Consider the following 23,649-nt stretch of genomic DNA (forward strand, 5'->3'; position numbering starts at 1 on the left):
GCCGGCATTCGCCCGGTGAGGCCGAGCACCGCTCCGCCCCAGAAACTCACCTGGCCGTTCCTCCGCAGGCGGGGAGCTGCAGCGCACAGGACATGCCCGCGACCCCTGACCCTCGCCAGACAGGTAAAACGGGTCGTTTCAGAACCCAAAAAAACCTGAAATCAAAGTCCTCAAGCACCACAGTTAATTCATAGTTTATTTTTTCCAGGGTGAGTTTGATCGGAACTCAAATACACACACGTACGCACACGCACACGTACGTGCACACGTACGCACACACATGCACACACGTACGCGCACACACGTACGCACGCATCAAGTTGCCCAGGGGCTACGGTTGGAAATGGGCCAGCTGGCACATGTACAGTAATGTTCAATAATGTGCGTTGGTCCTGTTCCAACTAAACTAATGAACTAAACAAGGGGGCATATATGGACATTAGCATAAATTCTGCACAGACATTAGGAAGTATTTATTCCACACAGAGTGATCACTCTGTTAAATAGCTTGCCAGGACATGTAGTGGAGGCAGAAACACTGGGGGTTTTCAAGACAAGGCTTGATACGGTGCTAGATACTGTTTAGCTTTTAGGCAGTAGGTAAACTTAGGGGTAGGAAAACGTGAGCATTGCTGGGCTGAATGGCCTGTTCTCATCGTTATGTTTCAGTATGATATGTTATAATAAAAATGCTTTTTCTAAACTTAATCCACAAGTTTAGAGGCAATTAAAGGATAAATTGATAATACTGATAATCTTCAAAGGGATAAATACTTTACAAAAGCTTTAAGAAGGTGGACAAAGCAACATGGTTTAGTGAAAGGAACTAAGTTGCATTAGTCTGTGATTCTACAGGCCGGATTAGTTTCGGGATACGATGGTGCTTGGCACTAAACCCCCCCCTGCTGTGTGTAATCTTGAGGTTTCCGGAACCTTCTCTCCCCCAGGTGTGCCCACCCAGGTGGTGCACTCTGCGGGCCGCAGGTTCATCGTCAGTCCGGTGCCAGAATCTCGGCTTCGGGACCCCTGCCACGGCCGACCCGCAACTGCCGCAGGTACCCCGCCACCGACCAGCGTCTGACCATCCAACCGTTTCACCTCCTCACAGACACGCCAGCGTCACTTATCATTACCCCATTAACATTCCTGTGCCCCATTAAACATTTAAACATATTGCTCACGACTCGGTGGCTCGGTGACTGAGGTATGCTCCTGTTTTTGACCTCTCCTCTGCTCCGCTATACTACTGACTCGTTCCCCATTCGTAGTTTCTAACTTGATTGGCAACGGTCTTGTCGGGGTAACTTTGTGTCTTTATGTTCGGTCCCCCCCTCGCATCTTGATGGGTTGTTCCTGGTTAAGTAAAGGTTTTAGAGGTACGTTTTTTTCAAATGCCTTATGCCATTTCGAAGTGTCACCGCCAACCTAACCCTTCCCAACAGCAGATGTCCTCCACCTTTGAATGAAGCTTTAACGTGTTTCACCAACTTTTGAATTAAATTCAAACTCAGTGGACAGCCCCTGTCCATCAAAATGGGAAATAATTGCAAAAAAAAGTAAATAAACCAAAGTCAAACCCACACAAGTCCATACCTGTGGTGAAGGTGTAAAATGGTGTCTGTTACTGTTTTGTTATGAAGCTTTCCGTCTGCCATTGTACAGAAACAAAAATGGCAGTTATGCAGGGCAATTACTGCAGGTGTATAGGTGTGTATTGTATTTGCTGGTTTTTAATTGAGCTACTTCCCATAAGTTGAAGTGGGGGAGTTTATTTATTGTGCATGTTTAAATAAGATTACTATCCACAGATATCCATACTCTTCACTTCCCGTGCCCTGATAACCGAATCCAAATATCAATACATGAAATACCGTCAATATTTTTATACTTCACATAATGCATCATATCGTAGGCTCATCAACAAATCTTAACGTCTTTCTCAGGGTTTTTTTTTTTTTTTTTTTTACTTTTCTTACCTCAATACGAGTTTAAGAATTGAAATTAATGTAAATCCTCCTTTTCTCAACAGAAATTTCACAGTAACGTTTAATTGTTAAAAGCAAACATCTTATTCTGTCATCACGTTTGATCAGGTTCGGGTTTGTTTGGTAGCTTCATGATTGATTTTGGTTAGCGATAACGTTTGCTTAACGTTTGGCCGACACCTGAGTCCGCTAGCTAGCTGCATATTAACTGTTAACGTTATTATTAGCTAATGCAAATTAAATGCAAATTAAATTAATGTTGGCATTCATTTAAGTGTAGATGCATTGAGATGAGAGACGAGAACGTGGCATCTTGCATTGACAAGCAAGCAATATGTTGTTGACAGTACTTGGCGTTACAAATTACCGGTAATTAACGGGGACGCTTCTGTGCTGTCTGGCTAGCTCATAACATTTGCTATTGTGTAGTTAACTTGAGGCTAACATTTTAACTTTAACTAGTTGAACAACATAAACCTGTGAAATTGATAGGTATATGAGATACAGTGAATATCTAACACTGTGGTAGATTATTTTATATACATTTTGACCTGTACCTGCCAAACTGACCTGACGAAAGCACGCATTACCCTCGTTAATATTAAGCATAATTAATTTTAAAGTAACCCTCCCCCTCCTTTCCTGCAAGGCTAGCTGGGCATAATCTGGCCAGCCAGCTGCTGGTAGCTTGTCTGAGCAGCTGTTTCAGAACATAGCTTGAGCTGGTCAAACCATATCTTGAGCTGTTTGATGACATCGTAGCACGGCTGCATTTATGATGCAAAATGTTTTCTGTGCTTTAGCTAGAACACAGTGTTCACTGCAAGTTGTTCTGCAGCAATCTGAGAGATATTTTTGCTCTTGCTCTGAGTCAGTGGGTAGCCGCTATGACACCCGCCAAGGGCAGTGAGTGACGTATTTAACAATCGGTGACTCACCATTCTGTCCTCCTATCAGAAGCCATAGTAACAGCACTGCGCAACTGTATACGTATGTTCACCACGGCAACGGCTCAGTTCATAATGCAGCTCGCGACATTTCTTTTAACCCTGAAACGTATCCTGTCCCCTTGTGCACCATTAGGGGTGAAAGGTCAGAGGTCATATTGCTGACCTGTGATTTCTGTTTCCCAGCAGCCCCAGTGACGTCGTTGCTCCTGTCGGACTCTGCCATCTCCGGCAATCCGCAGCGGAATGAGGAGGCGGAGCCTGGCACCACACCCCGTGGGGGTGCGGTCTCCCCCCCTCCCTTACCGCAAGCCCAGGAGGAGCACCCTCCTCCCGCCTCTCTCCCACTCCCAGAATCCTCCACTCCATCTTCTACTGCGGTGGAGGGAGGCACTCCTGCAGCCGAGCCGTCCTCTGCCCCGCCCGAAGCCCCGCCCTTACTTCCTGACGGGCCGGCAGGTTCGGCCGCGCCCTGCGGAGCTGCAGCCTCGTCTGTGACTCCGCCCCCCGGCTCAGACTCCGCCCAGCCCCCGCCGTCCGCAGCCAACGCGGGCGCCCCGGCGGTGCCGCAGGGCGGGGAGGGGGAGGGGGAGCAGGCGGGCCGGCCGGGAGGGAGGGATGACATCCAGGCCCTGGAGAAGAAACTCCGCTCCCTCTTCAGTGATTCGGCCCCGGCCCCGTCCGACACGTCCGCCTCCACCCCCTCCAACCGCACCCCCCCGCACCCCACCACCCTGTCCCTGAGCTCGTCGAGCGCCACCCCCGCCTCCACCCCCGAACAGGCCACGCCCACCGGCCAACCCCCGCCCATCGCCGCCCAAGTCCCGGTGAGTCCCGGATGCGGAACTCGTCTATTTACAACAAACGCGCTATAGTAAATATTGTCTATTCACATCAAATGCACTACAGTGAATATCGTCTCTTCACAACAAACGTGCTACAGTAAATATTGTCTATTCACAACAAACGCGCTACAGTAAATATCGTCTATTCACAACTAACGCGCTACAGTAAATATCGTCTATTCACAACTAACGCGCTACAGTAAATATCGTCTATTCACAACAAACTCGCTACAGTAAATATCGATTATTCACAGAAAACACGCTCCAGTAAATATTGTCTTTTCACAACAAACACAACGGCAAATCTCGTCTATTCGCAAATATGCTACAGCGAATTTTGTCTTCCCAAACGTGCCACAACAAATATTCCCTCCAACCATGCACTACACCATCTGATTTCACCAATGACCTTAAAATGATACTGATATTGTACCATCAAGTGGTACCATTCACCTTGATAGCTTTCCTTGGCTTAAATATCTGATATTAGCAAGACAATGAATGTATACATATAAAGTTGCTTCTCGCTTCTTGCAGGTGTCTGTGACAACAGTGGCCCCTGGTGGACAGACAGGTGGGTGCTGCAAGAGCCTGTTCTATTGATAGACCCCGGTCTATACGTGAGCCACATTTAACTGCTCAAATGTTAGATTTGTTAGCTAACATCCGTATTTTCACAGATGTGAGAAACCACAATGGCACTTTAGTTGCAGTTTAGTTGCTAATGAACTCAGGATCAGTAATTAATTTCCATTTACCGGAGTTTATTATGTCGGAGTTAGGTGTACCTTGGTTTTAACTCTGCACATTTCCATTGCCTAGTATGTCCTGGTATGATAATTAGTTTTAAGGACATTGTGTTAATAACAAATGATTATTAATGATGTAAGTAATTAGTTAATGCTCCTATATTAACACATTTTCAGGACCTCCTCTGGCTGCAGAGGGAGAATTGGGGGTGCCCCCTACAGGCGGAGTCAAACTTGGACGGTTTCAGGTGAGGGGTCAGCTGATCTGAGAACAGCAGAGAGGGGACTGTGTACTGTTACAGTACTGTAGCCTGTGTTAGACTGTGCACTGTTACAGTACTGTAGCCTGTGTTAGACTGTGCACTGTTACAGTACTATAGCCTGTGTTAGACTGTGTTAGACTGTGCACTGTTACAGTACTGTAGCCTGTGTTAGACTGTGCACTGTTACAGTACTGTAGCCTGTCTTAGACTGTGCACTGTTACAGTACTGTAGCCTGTGTTAGACTGTGCACTGTTACAGTACTGTAGCCTGTGTTAGACTGTGCACTGTTACAGTACTGTAGCCTGTGCTAGACTGTGCACTGTTACAGTACTGTAGCCTGTGCTAGACTGTGCACTGTTACAGTACTGTAGCCTGTGCTAGACTGTGCACTGTTACAGTACTGTAGCCTGTGCTAGACTGTGCACTGTTACAGTACTGTAGCCTGTGTTTCTATTTGTTACTGATGCTCTTGTTTTACCTACAGGTCTCTGTGGCAACAGAAGAGCCCCAAAACCACACCCACCCCACCTCTGCAGACTCCGCCTCTTCGGCCCCAGACTCCTCCCTCTGCAGCGACTCTTCCTCCTCCCGCACGCCCTCCTCCTCCTCCTCCTCCTCCATCTCCAGCCCCGAGAACACGCTACACGCCTCGTCAGCCCCGCCCAGGCCCCCGCCCCGTGGCGACACGTGCGTCAAAACCCCGCCGCCGCCCCAGCCCGTCGCCAACGGCGACGCCCGGGTCGGGCGCTTCTCCGTCAGCAGGGCGCAGGACTCCGCCCCCCTTCCCGTGCCGGGCCGCCCCGCCCGCCACGCCAGCAGCGACTGTGACTCCGAGTGTGAGGACGAGGACTTCCGAAGACAGGTGGACCACCTCTGGGAGAAGTGCGTACCATCTATCCCCGTTCCCCAGGGTTCCCTTGGTCCACAAAGCAGGGCTGTACCGAGTCAGCCGGGTCAACTGCACCAGGCGGCAAAAACACGGCCGATTCCAACTTTTTCCAAATTCTTCTTCCTTTCCCTCGCTCCTGACCCGGAAATCGGTCGAGGTCCGCCATCTTTAAGGACATCCCATCCCATTTTAATGTTCCTTCTAGGAGCTCGAAGTAGAAGAAGTTCAGAACTAGTAGTTATCCAGCTCAGTAACAGTAATCCTGCTTTGTGAAATAACCCCCCATGTACTGAATCATGAGTGAATTGTCCTGGGTTCTCATTGGCAGCTGTGGATACGCTCTGATTCTCTGATTGATCCTCCGCAGACACCTGCGGGAGATCCAGGTCTTGCACACTCGGCAGAAGGAGGAGATTGAAGCCCTATTCGTCCGTCTGGGCAAGACCCCGCCCTCTCTGGCCTCCTCTCCAATGGGGTACTTGTCCAGCCACAGGAGGAGGCCACCAAAGAGCAAGAGCGGCAAGCTGAACCGCAAGAGCCCCCTCCAGGCAGACCCCGGTACTGACACTAGCATCGAGCCCCTGAGCGGCTCCACACAAACTTCTGGCTTTGGTCGAGAAAATTGAGAATTTAGTCTGGTTTTAATATGGGCTCAAAACAATAGCACAGCAGTCATGATTTGATTGGTTGAAAAGGTATAAGGTCTAGAGTGCCATATGTCACTCTTGGGACTGAAAGGGTTAAAGGACCACAAGCATAAGGTTGAAAACCAGCAGGACGGTAGATCTCCAGGAATAGGTTTGGGCAGCCCTGCTCTAGCTGTTAAATGAGGTGTGCTTTGTTAGGGTTGGAGTGAAAACCTACAGGAGGGTAGATCTTCAGGAACAGGGTTGGGCAGCCCTGCTCTAGATGTTGAATGAGGTGTGCTTTGTTAGGGTTGGAGTGAAAACCTACAGGAGGGTAGATCTCCAGGAACAGGGTTGGGCAGCCCTGCTCTAGATGTTGAATGAGGTGTGCTTTGTTAGGGTTGGAGTGAAAACCTACAGGAGGGTAGATCTCCAGGAACAGGGCTGGGCAGCCCTGCACTACGCCAATAGACATAACCGTTTCCTCAGAACAACATCAAATAATTTTTGTGTGATTCATTGTCTTCCAGTATTTTAGTGATGTGCAATCCGTGCTGCTCGCAGACTGACTCTGTGACGTGTGCTTCTGCTCAGTTTTAGCACAGAGCCCCTCCTCAGTGGGAGTCCTGGACCTACCCCCCTCTCCAGGGGACCTGTGTGCTCCCGTGACCAGCCTGCCAAGCCCTGGGACTGGTAAGACCAGAAACAGCCTCAAAACAGCCTCAAAAAAGCCCCAAAACAGCCCCAAAAAATCCCCAGACAATCCCCAGAAAAGCCCCAAAAGATCCCCAAAAGAGCCCCAAAAGAGCCCACCTCATTCCCTCATCCATTGAGCACAAATCCTCTCTCCCTCTCACCCTCTGGGGAGTTTGGCTTCGCTGGTCGATTATTTCCAAACGTTGAATGTATGTGTGAAAGCATTTTCTCATACAGAGAGTGGTCAGTGTGTGGAATAGCTTGCCAGGACATTTAGTGGAGGCAGAAACACTGGGGGTTTTCAAGACCAGGCTTGATACAGAGCTGGATACTGTTTAGCTTTTAGTCGCAGTAGGTACACTTAGGGGTAGGAAAACGTGAGCATTGCTGGGCTGAATGGCCTGTTCTCATCGTTATGTTTTGTTATGCTGAAGGTACAATAGGTAATTTCGGACTTATAACAGTCACGAGAGGGATTGCAGCAACAAACGCCTTCCAACCACAACACTTTATCCCTCCCCCTTCTCTGTGAACGCGCTGAGGTTGACACCCCCCCCCCCCCCCCCCTTCCACGCCAAAATGTCAGTGAGCCTTTTTCAGTGATAGGAAGGGATTTGCAATGGTCAGTGTTTTAACACAAAAAGGCAAAGGCCGCCCAGCGTCTCCTGGTGTCCGTGGGCGCCCCCGCAGACTGCTCTGTACTGTTGCGCAAGACATTCCTCAGTCAGGTCAGGGGCAAAGTTTGCAGGTGATGCAACTGCAGGTTCTCTGAACATTCCGAACAGGGCAACAGGCAAGAAAATGTTAAACTAGGGATTTACTGTTTAACTGTTTAAGCTGTGGGGGGGGGGGGGTCTAAACGTGTGATTGGAATCTCCTTAACTCCTATGTCATCAGGATGATTCCTTTGCTAGTTTTGTTAGTTTTGTTTGGCTAGGTAAGCTGTTTATTCATGCGTTTGCGTTTGCGTGTTATAAAAATGTTCAAAATCCGATGATCAAATAGGCCCTGGTCCTTATCTTTGTTGTGCAGGTAGCAGTTGAAATTGTACTTCCCTCTAGGGTCTTTCAGCGCACTTATCCCTGGTTATGCGTATGAACTTTGTACTTTGTTGTACGTCGCTCTGGATAAGAGCGCCTGCCAAATGCCATTAATGTAACGTAATGTAATTTACTGAACACTAATGCTCACGGTAATTGCAGATCAAAATTCTTCTTTCTCGCTGTGAACATGTTTAACATTTTAATCCTTGCCATTATCGTATGAATTAATATAATGTTGGTTTAAGAAAACTGGTCAAAAAGTGTGTTCTGCTGCATTTTAAGTTTGAAAAATGCAATCCCGAATCGAGATGTCATCATACCCGTTTCAGGGTACCTTTGTACTGGAATATTTCTGACACCCACAAATTCTGTTTAAATTAACGGCTCGTTTTCAAAGTCAGCAAAGCCGGCTGTTCCGGATGAACACGAATCCGAACACCGCCGGCACCTGATTGGTTCGAGAATACCTTACTCTACCCACCCCAGAACGCAATACAGTCTTGTGTAGATTGTGTAGAAGGCGGAGCCAGGCTGAAACAGCGAGTGTAATTACTCTTTTAACGAAACACTGCTGGTAACTGAGTTGTGGAGTTATAGTTTTGAAAAAACATTCCAAAACAACCTGCTGTTGAATGCGCTATTAAACCCTCCTTCTTGGCCCGTAGCAGACAATGGGGGGAGGCATGGAGAAAGTTCCAGAAAGCGGTGACGAGTATGTCTTTCTGGGAATGGAAAATGGAGACCAGTGAGGATTTCCCAACATTTTCCCCCACAGTTAACTTATTAAACCAATGAGAACCAGTTTTTAATCCAATTTCCAGCGAAGGCGGTGAAGTCTATGTCCCTGTCAGAGATATTCATACATGTGGTGTGAGTGAGTGTGTGAGTGTGTGAGTGTGTGAGTGTGTGAGTGTGTGAGTGTGTGAGTGTGTGAGTGTGTGAGTGTGAGAGTGTGAGAGTGTGAGAGTGTGAGAGTGTGAGAGTGTGAGAGTGTGAGAGTGTGAGAGTGAGATGGCAGCATCATCCTATGGGAGTGCTTCTCAGCAGCAGAGACACGGAGACTGATCAGAATTGAGGGAAGGATGAATGCAGCCAAAGTGTGTGTGAAACATCTCTCCCTCTCAATTCAATTCAATTTTTCAATTTCATTTGCTTTATTGGCAGAACAACTACAGCTACATTGCCAAAACAATACAATATGAAACTGTTCATAGAAATCAAAAATGTAACATGCATGAACATATACAACACAAGCATGAACACTTACAGTAAACTTATTACAAGTAAAGATTGTAAATAACATGACAAAAATCATATTATATTTATGCTAACATCAAGAAATATGTGTGGTAAAGATAAATAAATAAAATAAAAATATATATATTTATCTCTCTAATGTCTATCTTTTGCTTAGAGACCAGCTGTACCCACTCAGCCAGCGACCCGGTCCATAACAGCCAGAACCAGAACCAGAACCGGTCCTGCACAGGGACCTTCACTGACGACCTGCATCAGCTGGTGGACAACTGGGCCCGAGACGCCATCAGCCAATCGCAGAGCAGGAGGGGCTCCCGCCAGCCCTTGCAGCCCAATGTAAGAGCATGTAACCCTGGCTCCTCCCCCTGACCCTGGCTCCTCCCCCTGACCCTGGCTCCTCTGCCTGACCCTGACCCGGGATCCTCCCCCTGACCATGGCTCCTCCCCCTGACCCTCCCCCTGGCTCCTCCCCCTGATCCTGACTCCTCCCTCGAGCCGCCGTCTGGGTGCAGGCCAGGCTGGGCGGCCAAATGCTTTCTCAAAATATTTAGACTCTTTCGAGGCGACACCAGGGGCTGGTTCCAATCACTTATTTCTCTCCTCCCTTTTCCTGACCTCGCTCCCTACCCGGAAATCGGTCAAGGTCCGCCATCTTTAAGGACTTTCCAACCCGTTTAAATGCTCCTACTCGGAGCAAGAAATGGACGATAGGAGCGAGAGAACCTCAGCGCGTCCTTCGCGGTGGTATTTTTTCCGAAAAGCATGACGTGTAAATGATCGACCTGCGGACGCACCTTTCCCCGTCTGCCGCGTCCGTAACTGACGCCCGCTTCGTCTGTGGGAGCGAGGACACTCCGCCTGATTCACGTGTCTCTCCATTTTCCCGTCTTCATTTCTTTTCCTCGCCACTCTTCCCAGCCTCCCCCGATGGCTGGAGCGAGGAGGAGAGAAAAGGAAAGAAAAAGAAGTGATTGGAATGAGCCCACAGGTGTAGGTCTGATAAAGCGCACTCTCTCCGCCTGCAGGTCTCCACTTTGTCCAGTGGGGGGCGCACGTTCTCGGCTCCAGGGCAGCTGTCCTCCGGCCTGGGACCCTCCCAGAGTGGCCCCTCCTCTTCATTTGGGGCCCGCAAGGGATCCCTCGGGCCCCAGCTGCAGTTTGGGTACCACCCCGCCCCCTACGCCGCCCAGTGGACAGGACACGCCCAGCCGGGCATCCTGGCCCCGCCCACAATCACAGGACACGCCCAGCCGGGCCTCCTGGCCCCGCCCACAAACACAGGACACGTCCAACCGGGCCTCTTGGCCCCGCCCACAAACACAGGACACGCCCAGCCGGGCCTCCTGGCCCCACCCACAAACACAGGACACGCCCAGCCGGGCCTCCTGGCCCCGCCCACAAACACAGGACACGTCCAACCAGGCACGCTGTCCCCGCCCTCAAACCCCGCCCCCCTGCTGGGCCTCAGCCTCAAGCCCCCCGGCAACCAGGGACCCGCCCCCCGGCCCACGTAGCAACCGGCCCCGCCCCTCCCTACTGCCACATAGCACAGGCCCTGTGTATGCAGGCTTTACCAACCACACAGACAATATCCTCAATAAATCATATTTATGCGTAAAAAATATTATCTTTTCTAGTTCTGAGAGCAGTTGTGAAGAGCCTGAATGCAGAATGTATTCTGTTCAGAAGTATAACATCAGTTTATGATGTTGAAATGCTGATTATTCATATTAATGTTGACATGATATAATTGTATCATGTAACTTCATTAATGGAACTTCTATTATACTTAGATAATTGTCATTTCTTAGGCAAGCGCTATTTCTTTATTTCCAGATGAATACAGTTCTGTTATCTTCTGTATACTGTTTTTTGTTTATTCTGTATACAGAATTTTTTTTGTTTTAACCTTAACGTGTTTTTCATCTGAGAAATTATTCATCAAAACCAACTCGTGCTTGTTGATATCGAGTTATCTTCCATTTGTAAATGAAGCCAATTTACAAGTCCAGACTGGGGTCTTTGAAGGAGATCTGGATGTTCTGAGTTAAATTTAAATATATATGTTTATATTTTAAATATTGAACAAATCCATATTAATAAATGACGTTTTAGCCGTTCAGATGTAATAAATATTTTCTGGGTTACACACACTTTATATTACTGTGATCATTTTTAAATACTTATATCGCACTACATGATCGCAAGTCGAATAATTCAGTAATTTAATGGCATCAACTGTAGAATGGTCGTGAAGGAACAGCGTCACCTATGGGACCCTTTTTACACTAACCCACATTTGCAAATCAAATGAATGTGGTCCTGCAGTGTGAAAAGTGTCCACTAGGTGCATTTTGTTTCGTAATGACATTGAGAAATACACTGTAAGCACTATATTAGGTATTTATTAGACTTAGTCTTTAGACGTAAAGGTACAATAAGTAAGATCTTTGTGTTAACATTGTTACAAAACCATTGTAAATCCGTTCCTATCACTGAAAAAGGCTCACTGACATGTTGACTCAAATTCTGCCTGTGTTTATCGTCCTTCAATTTGTGTTTCAAAATATGCAGTTGAACGGGCCAGCAATCTGAGCCAAAACATTGTACAGCTGTACAGTAATTAAAGCTCATTGGTTTAAAATTTCGTTCTAATTGCCACAGCCATTGGCGTTTCAACGTCAGCGCGTTCACAGAGAAGGGGGCAGGGGGATGAACAGTGTTGTGGTTTGAGGGTGTTTGTCGCTGCAATTCCTCTCTTGACCGTTAGAAGTCCAAAATTACCTATTGTACCTTTTAGTCTTCTGTTACTGTAGCCTATCCACTTAAGAGTCATGATGCGTTGTCTGTTCGGAGATGCTCTTCTGCATACCACTGTTGTAATGTGTGGTTATTTGCGTTTCTGTCACCTTCCTGTCAGCTTTGACCAGTCTGGACATTCTCCTCTGACGTCTCATTAACAAGGCGTTTTTGTCTGCAGAACTGCTGCTCATTGGATGTTTGTTTTTCACACCATTCTCTGCAAACTCTAAGAGATTGTTGTGCATGAAAATCCCAGGAGATCAGCAGTTTCTGAGATACTCAAACCACCCTGTCTGCCACCAACAATCATTCCACGGTCAAAGTCACTTCAATCACATTTCTTCCCCATGTGGTGTGAAAAAGCTGAACCTCTTGACCACATCTGCATGCCTTTATGCATTTAGTTGCTGCCACTTGATTGGCTGATTTAAATATTTGCATTAATAAGCTAAGCTGGTGTACAGGTCTACCTAATAAAGTGATCACTGAGTGTGTATATAGAAGGTTATGACCATTCATGGCCTTCAAACAAGGAACACAGCACCACCTTGTGGATATTTATTTACACTACGGGACCATGTTGTTTTGGCTTGCAAATATGATTTGTAGTGCCTAGAACACGGGCATTGCATTCGTAATGTACATAATTCAAAGCCAAGAATGACAATGAACCGGATATATAATTTATTATTCTGCTTGGATCATGTTTAAATTGCATGGTTGTGGAAAATAATGACCACTTGCTGCTAAGTACAATAATGCAACCTGAGTTTTGTAGTTTCTGGGGTTTGTAGTTTTCTGTCATTTTGGGCTGTCTGTTATGACAGGTCTGGTGGGCATTCCGCAATGCACTTCCTGCTCGTTATTTCACGGTTAAAGGCGTGATAGCAGCCTCAGAATTCGGTGTTGAACGGATAGTCCTTGTGCTTCGCTGAGCTGTGGGGATAAAGACAAGAACAGGGGGAAGGTGTTACACACACAGAAACACACACACACACACACACTCCTACACATACACACACACACTCATATACACATACACATACACACACACACACTGAGTTCTAAAAACCACTTGGAAATCCAATATTTCAACAAGTAACTGCAGCACTTAATGATAGACATTACAAGTCATTTAGCTTTTATCCAAAGGGACATACAGTTGATTAGACAAAGCAGGGGACAGTCCTCCCCTGGAGCAATGCAGGGTTAAGGGCCTTGCTCAAGGGCCCAACGGCTGTGCCGATCTTATTGTGGCTACACCGGGGATCGAACCACCGACCTTGCAGGTCCCAGTCACGTACCTTAACCACTATGATAATATAATTATTGCAACTTTCATATAAAGATTTTTTCAACGCTCTGCTGTGAAATATATTTATCAATCCATCAATCCATCAAACTTTATTTGTATGGCACTTTTCGTACAAGCAAATGCAATGTGATCAATTACAAACAAGGTAAAACAATAAAACTAATACACATCAAAATCTCGAATAAACCTTTAAGACGTCAAAATAAAGAACGCGGAAATAAATAAAGATGGATTAAATAAATTAAAGTTCACAAATAAAATCCCCCCAAAAAATTACTAAATAAAATGGTTATCATAAAACAAAGACACTAAATAAAAGCCAGAGGAAAAAGGTAAGCTTTGAACTTCCATTCAAAAGTGTGAAGATTTTCGGTTGTTCCAGCGACAAGGCACATGGCTACTAAATTCTGTCTCGCAGAAGGTTTGTGTTCTACTTTTCAGGGCCATTAAAAGATCACTGAGAGGATCTGAGAGCCCTGGTTTATACTAGCATTTCATACTTGTAGCCAGGTGGAAGACCATACAGCCCGTAAACTTGTAAAAACAACTTCAAAATCAGTACTAAAACGAACTGGTAACCAGTGTATGGACTTTAGCATCTGGTCAACCCTCATATTATGTTTGGGGTCAATTTGACCCCATCGTTTTTGACATTAAAATCTTGACACTGTATGATATTTTTTATTTTCTATTTTGGTTGGATTAAATAGAAAACATGCAAGAAATACAATGCTATGTTTCCAGAAGTCCTGGACCAATTTTGCATGTTGTACAGCTTATTTTGACCCTCTGTGTACCTGTGTAAAATGTCAGAAAATATACAACCATTTACATTTTTATCTCATATTTGTTTGTGGATGATTCCGGTGGCCCCCACACAGGTGCCAAACTTTCACTTCCTGTACCTCAGGCTCTGTGAGATGTTTCTCACAGATTCTTCATATTTGTGGATAAAAGGCCAGTCATTTGGGAGACAATAAGACCGCGACACAGTGGCCATTTTTCTTTTGTGGTAATTTTTGGCATTTATTTAAACAATTTGACCCCAAACATAAAAATGGTCATAAATGCTTAACATAAAAAGAGGTGTATGTTGTCATTATATTTCTGTAAAAGTCCACATAGAGCTCACTGCCCTGAATGGTATGTAATGTATCTGCGTAGAATGCTGGATTTCAGCGTGCGGCGTGCCCCAGGGGTCTGGTATGACACCCTGGCCATTCCAGTGCTAAGCGTAGCTAGCATCCTCACATAGTGACACATAATTGGCCGTAGAATCAAAGGAGCAGGAATGGCTCTGGTCTGCAGGATTTCCCCTGTCTCGTCATGCAAGAGCTACTCCACTGAGCCTGGAAGTAAGCTAGGAGTTACGATAATGAATAACAAAAAATTTCTGATTCAGCTTTTATCCAAAGTGATTTACAGTTGATCAGGCTGAGCAGGGGAGCAATGTGGGGTTAACTCACTCACATACTTTGTTGTACGTCGCTCTGGATAAGTGCGTCTGCCAAATTCCATCAGTGTATTGTAATGTAATGTTAGCATGTGTCCCTGGGGGTTTGTAAAATGTGATGTAATGTAATGTAATGTAACGTAATGTAGTGTAGTGTAATGTTATGTAGTGTAGTGTAGTGTAGTGTAATGCGATGTAATAAGTCCCAGGGGCCCCGATTGGGCCCCAACTAACAACGTTCTAGATTGCGTTCTAGAATTCCATGGCACGGAGTGAGTCAAGGGCTCAAGTGCACATCAGCTGTGTGGTTCTTATCGTGGCTACACCGGGGCTGGAACCACGCTTCCCAGTCATGAACCTTGGCCACTAGCTATTTCTGGGCCCGCTCGAAAGACTATTGCTCTGGGCCCCCGATCCTACTGGAATTCTTGTAGGCCAAATCCTGCTGTGGGCCCCTAGAATCGGCACCGCCTCTCACTCTGCGAGTGACCGCTCTGTCCGTGAGTTACGATGGATTCAGCCCCCGTACTGTGTGCGATGGCTACACAGGGGGAATGCGTGATTTAAGGGCCCTGGTTTTGGCAGAAGGACGAGCCGGCCCGGGACTGACCTGGGGAAGGGGCAGCACCGCCAGCCGCGGTCCAGACCCAGCAGGGTCTGCATGTCCCCCTCGCTCAGCTCAAAGTCAAACACCTGCAGAGGAGCACACAGAGCCGCCTGAGCCCACGGACACACACACACACACACACACACACACACACACACACACACACACACACACACACTCACATACACTCACACACACACACACACACACACACACACACTCTCACATACACTCACACACACACACACACACTCTCACACACACTCTCACACACACTCTCACACACACTCACATACACACACTCACACACACTCACACTCACATACCTCTCACACACACACACACACACACTCACACTCACACACACTCACATACCTCTCACACACACACTCACATACACTCACACACACACTCACATACACTCACACACACACACTCACTCACACACACACTCACTCACACTCGCATACACTCACACACACTCACATACACTCACATACACTCACATACACTCACACACACACACTCACATACACTCACACACTCACACACTCAGAAAACAGCTACACATACTGAACCCAAGTACATACTCTGAGATGAAATGCCAGAGATAAAGTCTGATGAAGTCTTTGAAAATTCATTAAGAATATTAATTCCAACAAGAACATGTTTATATCAATGTGTCATTAAGAAGGCCAACTGTCACTCATCAGACATTACATAAACGTATAATTTTAGCCAACTGAAAACTGGATATACTTCAGAAATTGCAATTACTGTTAGCGTCTAAAATGGCGTCTCTCTCCACTGGAGTTGGACAGGTTACCTGGAAGTTCTCCTGGATGCGCTGAGGTGTGACTGATTTGGGAATGACGATCAAATTCCTCTGGATGTGGAAGCGAATCAAGACCTGATGGGGAAAACCCGGAAAAACGCATCCTCAAAGGGTTAAGCTGTGGGGTTTTACGCAGGTAAACTTACTCTTCATCACTCATCCTTACCCTGCTGTAAAATACAGCTGAGCACAGACACGCAAACACACACATACAAAGTACAATCATTCTGCACACACACATTACACATTCCAGCCCTGCTGTAAAATCCAGCTTGACCAACTGTTTCAAAACCTAGCTTGAGCTGGTCAAACCATATTCAGTATGGAGTTGGTCTGAACTGGCCAACCAGCTACCAGCGGTTTCAAAACTAGCTTGAGCTGTTTTTTTTTCCAGCAGGGTAGTGGTTGGAGAGGTTTAGTTTTGGCAGTTGGAGAGGTGTAGTTTTGGCATTTTTACACAGGATGGGGAGAAAGATAGGGTCGTTTTGGCTCTGATCGTGGCACGTCTTCCTTAGAGGTCTTTAATAAAGCTGTTAATCTGGGACCGCAGTGTAAACCTTCGTTCAGCCTCCACAGGCCGCTTGGCGCCTCCCCCTCTCCGAACCTCCACGCTCACGACTACTGTCTGTTCTGGCTCCTCGGTGGTGGAACGAACTCCCCGTTGAGGTCGGAACTGTAGAATCTCTCCCCACCTTCAAGCGCAAGCTGAAGACACACCTCTTCAAGCAGCACCTCTCCCCATCCCTCCCTACCTCCCTGTGAACCTTAATTGTTGTCTCTGTGACTTGCTTTGTGTATCGGTATTCTTAGTTGGCTAAGTAAGCAGTGTTTGGATAGTTAACTTTGGTCACTTTTGCTCTGTTTGTTTCTTTGTTCTCAAAAAAAAAAAGGGCCCTCGTCCTTATCTTTGTTGTACAGGTAGCAATTGAAATTGTACTTCCCTCTAGGGCCTTTCAGCGAACTTATCCCTGGTTATGGGTATGCACTTTGTTATACGTCGCTCTGGATAAGAGCGTCTGCCAAATGCCAATAATGTAAAAACCTGCTCGCAGACTCTTACATTCCTGCAAATCTGGTCTCCACAGTGCGTCTCACGCAGTCACAAAATGCATCTGAAAAAAATGTGTCCAAAAAAAAAACAAACACCCAGCCTTGGTAGTTTGAAGATCCCTGCGTTATCGTGTACCTGTGCTGGGGTCTTCCGGTGTTTGTCGGCGATGGCTTGGATACGGGGGTCTTCCAGGAGGGAGGGCTCGCTGGCCTGGGCCCTAAAGATGGAGAGAGAGAGATGCTTGTTGCCCCCCCCCTCTGCAGAAAGCTCCACCCCCCCCTCCCCATACTGACTGTTCTCACCATGGCCTGTCTGGGGAGCCTAGGGGACTGTAGGCTGTCACACTGATGCCCTGAGAGTGGCAGTAGTCAATCAGCTTCTCCTGGGTCAGGTACGGGTGGCACTCGATCTGCAGGGAGGGTGCGGTTAGTTCTAGAACTTTCTCTCTCTGTCCCTCACACACACACACACACCCACACACACACCCAACACCAGGGCTACCCGACCCTCTTTCTGGGGGTAGGTTCTCACTCCAACCCTCACAAAACGCACAAAATGCATTCAACAGCTAGAGCAGGGCTCCCCAATCCTGTTCCTGGAGATCTACCGTCCTGTAGGTTTTCACTCCAACCCTAACAAAGCCACACCTCATTCAACAGCTAGAGAGGTTGAGCTGCTAATTTGTAGAATCGGGTATGCTGAATTGGTGGAAATGAAAACCTACAGGGGATCTTGGTATATCTCCAGGAACAGGGTTGGCCATTACACGCACGCAGTGTGCAGTGTGCAGTGTTCGGGGTTTAATGTGCCTGATTAGTGGCTGGTTTGTGTTTGAGGCCTGGCTTGTTCAGCAGTTCCTCCATCTGCTGCCGGTTGAAGTTGGAGATTCCGATGGCTCTGACCAGTCCCAGGTCGATCAGCTCCTCCATCCCCTCGGAAAAGAGTCACAGACACGGTTTTACACCTGAGTCACAGACTCTGTTTTACACCAAGAGTCACAGACTCTGTTTTACACCAAGAGTCACAGACTCTGTTTTACACCCAGAGTAAAAGACACCGTTTTACCCCCAGAGTAACAGACACCGTTTTTTTTTTATCTTTTGTTTATGGCGATATAATTACATGGGGAACCTGTAGCCTAGTGGCTAAGGTGATTGACTGGGACCCAGAAGGTTGGTGGTTCAAGCCTTGGATCTGCACAGCTATTGAGCCCTTGAGCAAGGCCCTTAACCCCGCATTGCTCCAGGAGGGATTGGCCCCTCAGTCTAATCAACTGTACATTGCTTTGGATAAAACACATCAGCTAAATAACACATTATTATTTTTATTATTATTATTACTACATGTCCTGAGCCTCAGCCACAGGTCCCATCGCATTCAAAATGGCTTCCGTTCTTTTCTTATATTCACCTCCCAGGTGTCCAGGAAGCTGGTGCCATCAGACACCGTTAACCCCTGGCTGTCCACAGGCATGAGCTCGTTCCCAGCCTGCAAGAGAACACAAGCATCATCCATCCATCCCGGTTCGGAAATGCAAACGGCCGGAATTAAATTTCACTGTGAGAGAACAGAGAATCTCCGCCTAATTTTATCCAAATGAGACTAACCACTAGAACGGGGTAGCGGCCTTTATTTCTGAAAAAGTACTTTAATTTTCTGCCCCGGGCCATTTTTCAATGGGATGAAAATTGAATTTGCAATGGAAAAGACTACATTTCCCTCAATGCATTTCGTCCCAAGGCCTGGCTCCAGGTGCATTTGGCTCACCTTGAAGCCCATTGGCCAGTGAATCAGGTACATGTCCAGGTAGTCCAGCTGAAGGTCACTGAGCGTCTTCTGACATACAGCTTTCACCATAGCCCTGTCATGGAAAGTGCACCACAGCTGTGGTGGAAGACTTTAGTCAGGTTTTTCACTGAGCTCCATCACACAAACACACACGGTACTGGTTAAAAGCAGGGGTCATGCTATCGACCTGTGTGGGTGCAGGCTTTTGGTTCCAACCAGGCACTTACACACCTGATCCTAATAGTCAACCATGAGAGTTTTTGCTCAGGACCTTGTTTAGTAGAATCAGGTGTGTGAACGGCTTGGTTAGAACAGAAGACTGAACCCACACCGGCCCCTTTTCGCAATAATGTTATCCCTCTATCCCTGGTTTAAAGAGTATAAATACTGTATTCATCTACTTTGTAAATATCTAAATTGTGGTAGATTTGAGCAAACTGTCAACAACTTTATTTTGCCTAGTTTAATGGAGATTGAGGCTCTGCAATCCTGGCAATTGGCTGCGATTCATGCACTTATCAATAATAATAATAATTATGATAATATGCTTTATTTATACTGTATAGCACCTTCCGTACATAAAATGCAGCTCAAAGTCCTTTACATTCAGCACTGAATTTGGAAGAATGATCATGACAAGACGTTGATGATACTAAACGTTGATAAAATAAAATAAATAAAAGGGAAAAAAGTCTAATGAATTTACAGACCACCGAGTTTCGAACAACAATACAATGTAAAGACAATTACGCGTCAGACTACCGAACACTGAAGGCTACACTTTACAAATTATTCAGGCAAAGAAATCGGTTAAAAACAAAAAAACTAACAAAAACAAAAAAACAAGCTATGTTTTCAGTTGCCGTTTGAAAATGTCCGGTGACATCAGTCAGTAAGGCAGGGTAGAACAGAGGTCACAGGTAAATAGTTGTCAACTTGTGTTCTCTCTACGCCTCCCCCGGTCAGCAGCCTTTTTTGTTTGACGCGCACCAACATTACCTTTCGAAACTGTCAGCCAACGTTGGCTGACGTTCGAGGCCAACGGAAAAAAGTTGTAATATGTCGGCTAACGTTAGCTATGTTAGCATATGCTAGTTATCAACATCCATGGGACTGTGTTTAATAAGTTGTTGCTAAGGAGCCGCGTCCCAGTCCAGTTTGGATGAATGCCATCGTGTTTCAGAACTCCATTTTGGAGCCAGACTAGATTGAAGTTGTCTATGAAATCTACTCCATGCATGGCACAGGCTGTTGTTAACCAGATATTAAGACTGAGCGACCGGATAAAGGATCCAAGTCCTCTGTTCTGAGTTGGAATTGGGCCTGAGATAAATGTCTGTATCAGACGCTTAGCAAGCAGCTTCAACAGCTCAGATCCCTGTGATTCCTGAGGGAGGACATGATATAACCCTGCATGTACAATAATGTTCTGTCTTGCATGGAGCGGATTTGTGGTGTCAACTGTTTCCCTGTTTGACTGTTGCATTTGGGATGAAAATATCTCCCATCCTCTCGCTCTTTACATTTCTGGTTATTGAGAAATGAAGCGCAAATTTCTGACCATAAGCATCAGTGGGCTAATTACGTCATTGAGGCCTGATGTTGGCAGGGAAACCAGAAATGGGCAAAGCCCTTGCTGCACACCACTGCTGTAATATTTTATTATTATTTGCATGCAAAGACGCTGCTGTATACTGTATCGAGGGTCGGGCTAATCAACTCCAGGTCCCGCGAACCGCAGTGTCTGCAGGTATTTGCTCCAACCGTGCGCTACACCACCTGGTCTCATGAATTACCTTATTTCCTGAACCAAATGGGTAAAATAATCAATAAAATATGGTGGTGTAGTCCATGGCTGGACCAGACTGTAGAAAAATCTGGACCAAGTGCCCGTTTCATCACCCACTGACTATCCTTGGACTGATGAAAAGCGCTTTGAAGCCCGGGAAGTCAAGTCTACCGGCGCCGCCATTTTGTGCAGTTTGGAGCCTGGATCTGGGATATCAGGACAACCGATCGCAGCCCAGGGATTCCCCGGACTCCCATCTCAGCGGCTCCTGTCCGAACCTTGCTGACCACGAAGAGCTCCTTCCTAGTCACCACCCCGTCCCTGACCATGGCCTGGATACCCTCTCCGACCTCCGGCTCGTTCTCGTAGGCGTAGGCGCCGTCGATGTGCCGGTATCCTGCCAAGATGGCCGCCTTCACCGCCTCTGTCACTTTCCCAGGAGCGGACTGCGTGGCAGACAAGAAACAGCCATTGGACTCCCAGAAGTGTTCACCCTTTCCCAAGAGTACCATATAGCACTCTCGACCTTATACTAATTTGTCGCAACAACTTGCCCAGGGACTACAGATGAGAATTAGCTAACTGCACATTTACATTGATGTGGAAACTGAAATGTTGATTAATGTGCACTGTCCCTGCATAAATAAAAGAACCTTTCAACCAATCAAAATGACTGCTTTATGATTGCTTTGAGCCCCTATTAAAACCCAACTAAATTCTCAAGTTTCTCAACCGAAGCCGAAACCCTGTGTGATTTGGGTGGAGCCCCTTCATATTGGTACTTCTCTATGCTTTACTGAGGTTGAAACCTGTTAAATACTCTCAAAGTGCAAACCCGGTCCTCTTGGTTGGATCAATTGCACCAGACTTAAATCGAGACGTCATATGCTGTTTTTAACCCATTTGATTTCAGAGTGGGCCGGTGAACCCACCTGAACAGGGCGTTGTAGTTTGTTATGACTGCAGATTAATTATAATAATCACAGAGCTAAATAAGGGACCATCAACCGTCCCTTATGTATCGAGGCGGATCTGTGGCTCCCGGCGGAGGGAGAGGTTCGGTGGGCTCATCTCCTCCAGTTAATCTGCACAAGTCGCACACAAACGGCCCGATTTTACGTAAGACCATCAGCAGGAGAAAAAAACTTTCAGCACGAGCGAAACCAATACCACTCGTCTTCGTTTTGCACCGATAAAAAGCTAAAAAAAAAAAAAACTATGGCCAGCCTTACAAAAACAGAGAAACGCACAAGGATCTATTTCATTGTGACATTGTTCACTGCAAGCAACCCCGCCCAAAAACGAAATCAGTGTTACATTCTTGAAAAGATCCTTACAATAAGTTTACACGCATTGGCATAAACTAAAGAACGAACGGTTTACTATGAGTTTATCCAAATTTGCTACAGTATAAGTAATATGTTAGTTCTTAACAAATATATGAACTAATGAAACAAACTAACTTATACATCAATGAATTCATGTTAGCAACTTCATTAATGTATGCCAGTGGACGTGCACAGCCTACGTTACTCCACTGGTCAACTCTTTCGGCTAAATCCCTGGTTTCGCTTCTGTCGCAGCACAGCGAATTTTGCAGTTACCACCTGCGAAGTGTCACTCAGTCAACGCGGCAATGTTTCTCTCGAAAAGCGATGGAGTGGACCGGGACAGCAGCTAATGTGTACATGCAACCCGTATAAAAGCCAACCATTCGCAAAAACATGCGAGTTATTTTAAAAAAAATGTAAACCCAGATACGGTTACAGTTACAGTTAGTTACATTGGCACTGTAGGTTTTCCCAAAGCGGCCGGACGACTTTCAAACTTGGAAACGGACCAACCTTCCATGTTCCGAGACCGACAATCGGAATGTTTGCCCCGGTGTTCAGTTTGACGCTCAAGGCCATAGTTAAATTCCAGGAGAGCGACCTGAACCGACGAGGCCTGTGTTCATTTAATTGTGACGGAGCTCACAGACACGACCGCACATGTATCATATTTCTGGCCATATGGAGAGCGCTGGCAGCCTTGCACGCTCATTGGACTTTAGAGGTCATCTGACTATTTCCATAAGCAAATCCCCTAGTGAAACTTCACATCCATTTATTTTTATTATTATTATTATTATTATTATTATTATTATTATTATAAGATATATTTAAAACTAATTTCTAAGTTTCCTGAACAACAAAATTACCAGAAAAGACAAGAAAAAGCTATATGACAATGAACACATTTAATTTGTTCTTCAGCAAGGACACTCCCCCATCTGGCCCTATAGAAGAATTGGTTGAAGAATGCTGCCTCAATCTCAGCCCTGAAGTCATCTCCCTCCTACAACCGGCAGAATGCGTGGTGCCATTTGCATGGTGCAGCGCGAGTCCTGTGGACAGGTGTGTGTCTCTGCAGCTCAACTTTGAATCGGCATGACTCGCCCACAGCGTGGGTTCTCAACCAGGGGCACGTTCAATCGGAAAGCGCTTCGCTACGGTTCCTGTGTCGAGCGATACCATACGCTTTCCCGAGAATGTCAGAAAACGCTTCGTGATTGAACGTGCCCAAGATGGGGCGACCTTTCCGTTCTTTTGATCGTTCTTCTCTCGGTCTCTCCCGGCCATTTCTTCCTCTTTTCCAGACACTGCGCGCTGAGTCCAATCCCTTATTCTTCTCCTCTTTTTTCTTTTTCTTGCTCCCTTTCTTGGTTC

General features: G+C 46.4%; 2 protein-coding genes across 3 annotated transcripts in view; one reads left to right on the forward strand and one right to left on the reverse strand.

Moving 5' to 3' along the window:
• Positions 1-11,454, forward strand: part of LOC133119291 (serine/threonine-protein kinase WNK1-like) — a 24,515-nt gene extending 13,061 nt beyond the window's left edge. The window contains exons 13-22 of the mRNA XM_061229820.1: positions 69-123; positions 948-1,055; positions 3,119-3,759; positions 4,315-4,351; positions 4,704-4,774; positions 5,275-5,672; positions 6,047-6,237; positions 6,900-6,998; positions 9,459-9,637; positions 10,327-11,454. Coding sequence (XP_061085804.1) covers positions 69-123; positions 948-1,055; positions 3,119-3,759; positions 4,315-4,351; positions 4,704-4,774; positions 5,275-5,672; positions 6,047-6,237; positions 6,900-6,998; positions 9,459-9,637; positions 10,327-10,815 — 2,268 coding nt within the window. The 3' untranslated portion in view covers positions 10,816-11,454. The remainder of the gene's footprint in view (positions 1-68; positions 124-947; positions 1,056-3,118; positions 3,760-4,314; positions 4,352-4,703; positions 4,775-5,274; positions 5,673-6,046; positions 6,238-6,899; positions 6,999-9,458; positions 9,638-10,326) is intronic.
• A 1,318-nt stretch (positions 11,455-12,772) lies between these two features.
• LOC133118930 (aldo-keto reductase family 1 member B1-like) lies at positions 12,773-22,935 on the reverse strand. Of its 2 annotated transcripts, XM_061229233.1 has the most exons (10): positions 22,786-22,935; positions 21,220-21,387; positions 19,132-19,248; positions 18,775-18,852; positions 18,174-18,296; positions 17,667-17,773; positions 17,500-17,581; positions 16,305-16,388; positions 15,482-15,564; positions 12,773-13,039 (listed from the first exon to the last, which is right to left on the reverse strand). In XM_061229233.1, the coding sequence occupies exons 1-10, from the start codon at positions 22,849-22,851 to the stop codon at positions 12,997-12,999; spliced, it is 951 nt and encodes a 316-aa protein (XP_061085217.1). In that variant the 5' UTR covers positions 22,852-22,935; the 3' UTR covers positions 12,773-12,996. The 2 variants fall into 2 exon arrangements, with proteins under 2 accessions (XP_061085217.1, XP_061085218.1); XM_061229234.1 differs by lacking the exon at positions 21,220-21,387.
• Between the last annotated feature and the right edge of the window lie 714 nt (positions 22,936-23,649).

This window comes from Conger conger, chromosome 19 (assembly GCF_963514075.1).
Source record: "Conger conger chromosome 19, fConCon1.1, whole genome shotgun sequence".
NCBI lineage: Eukaryota > Metazoa > Chordata > Actinopteri > Anguilliformes > Congridae > Conger > Conger conger.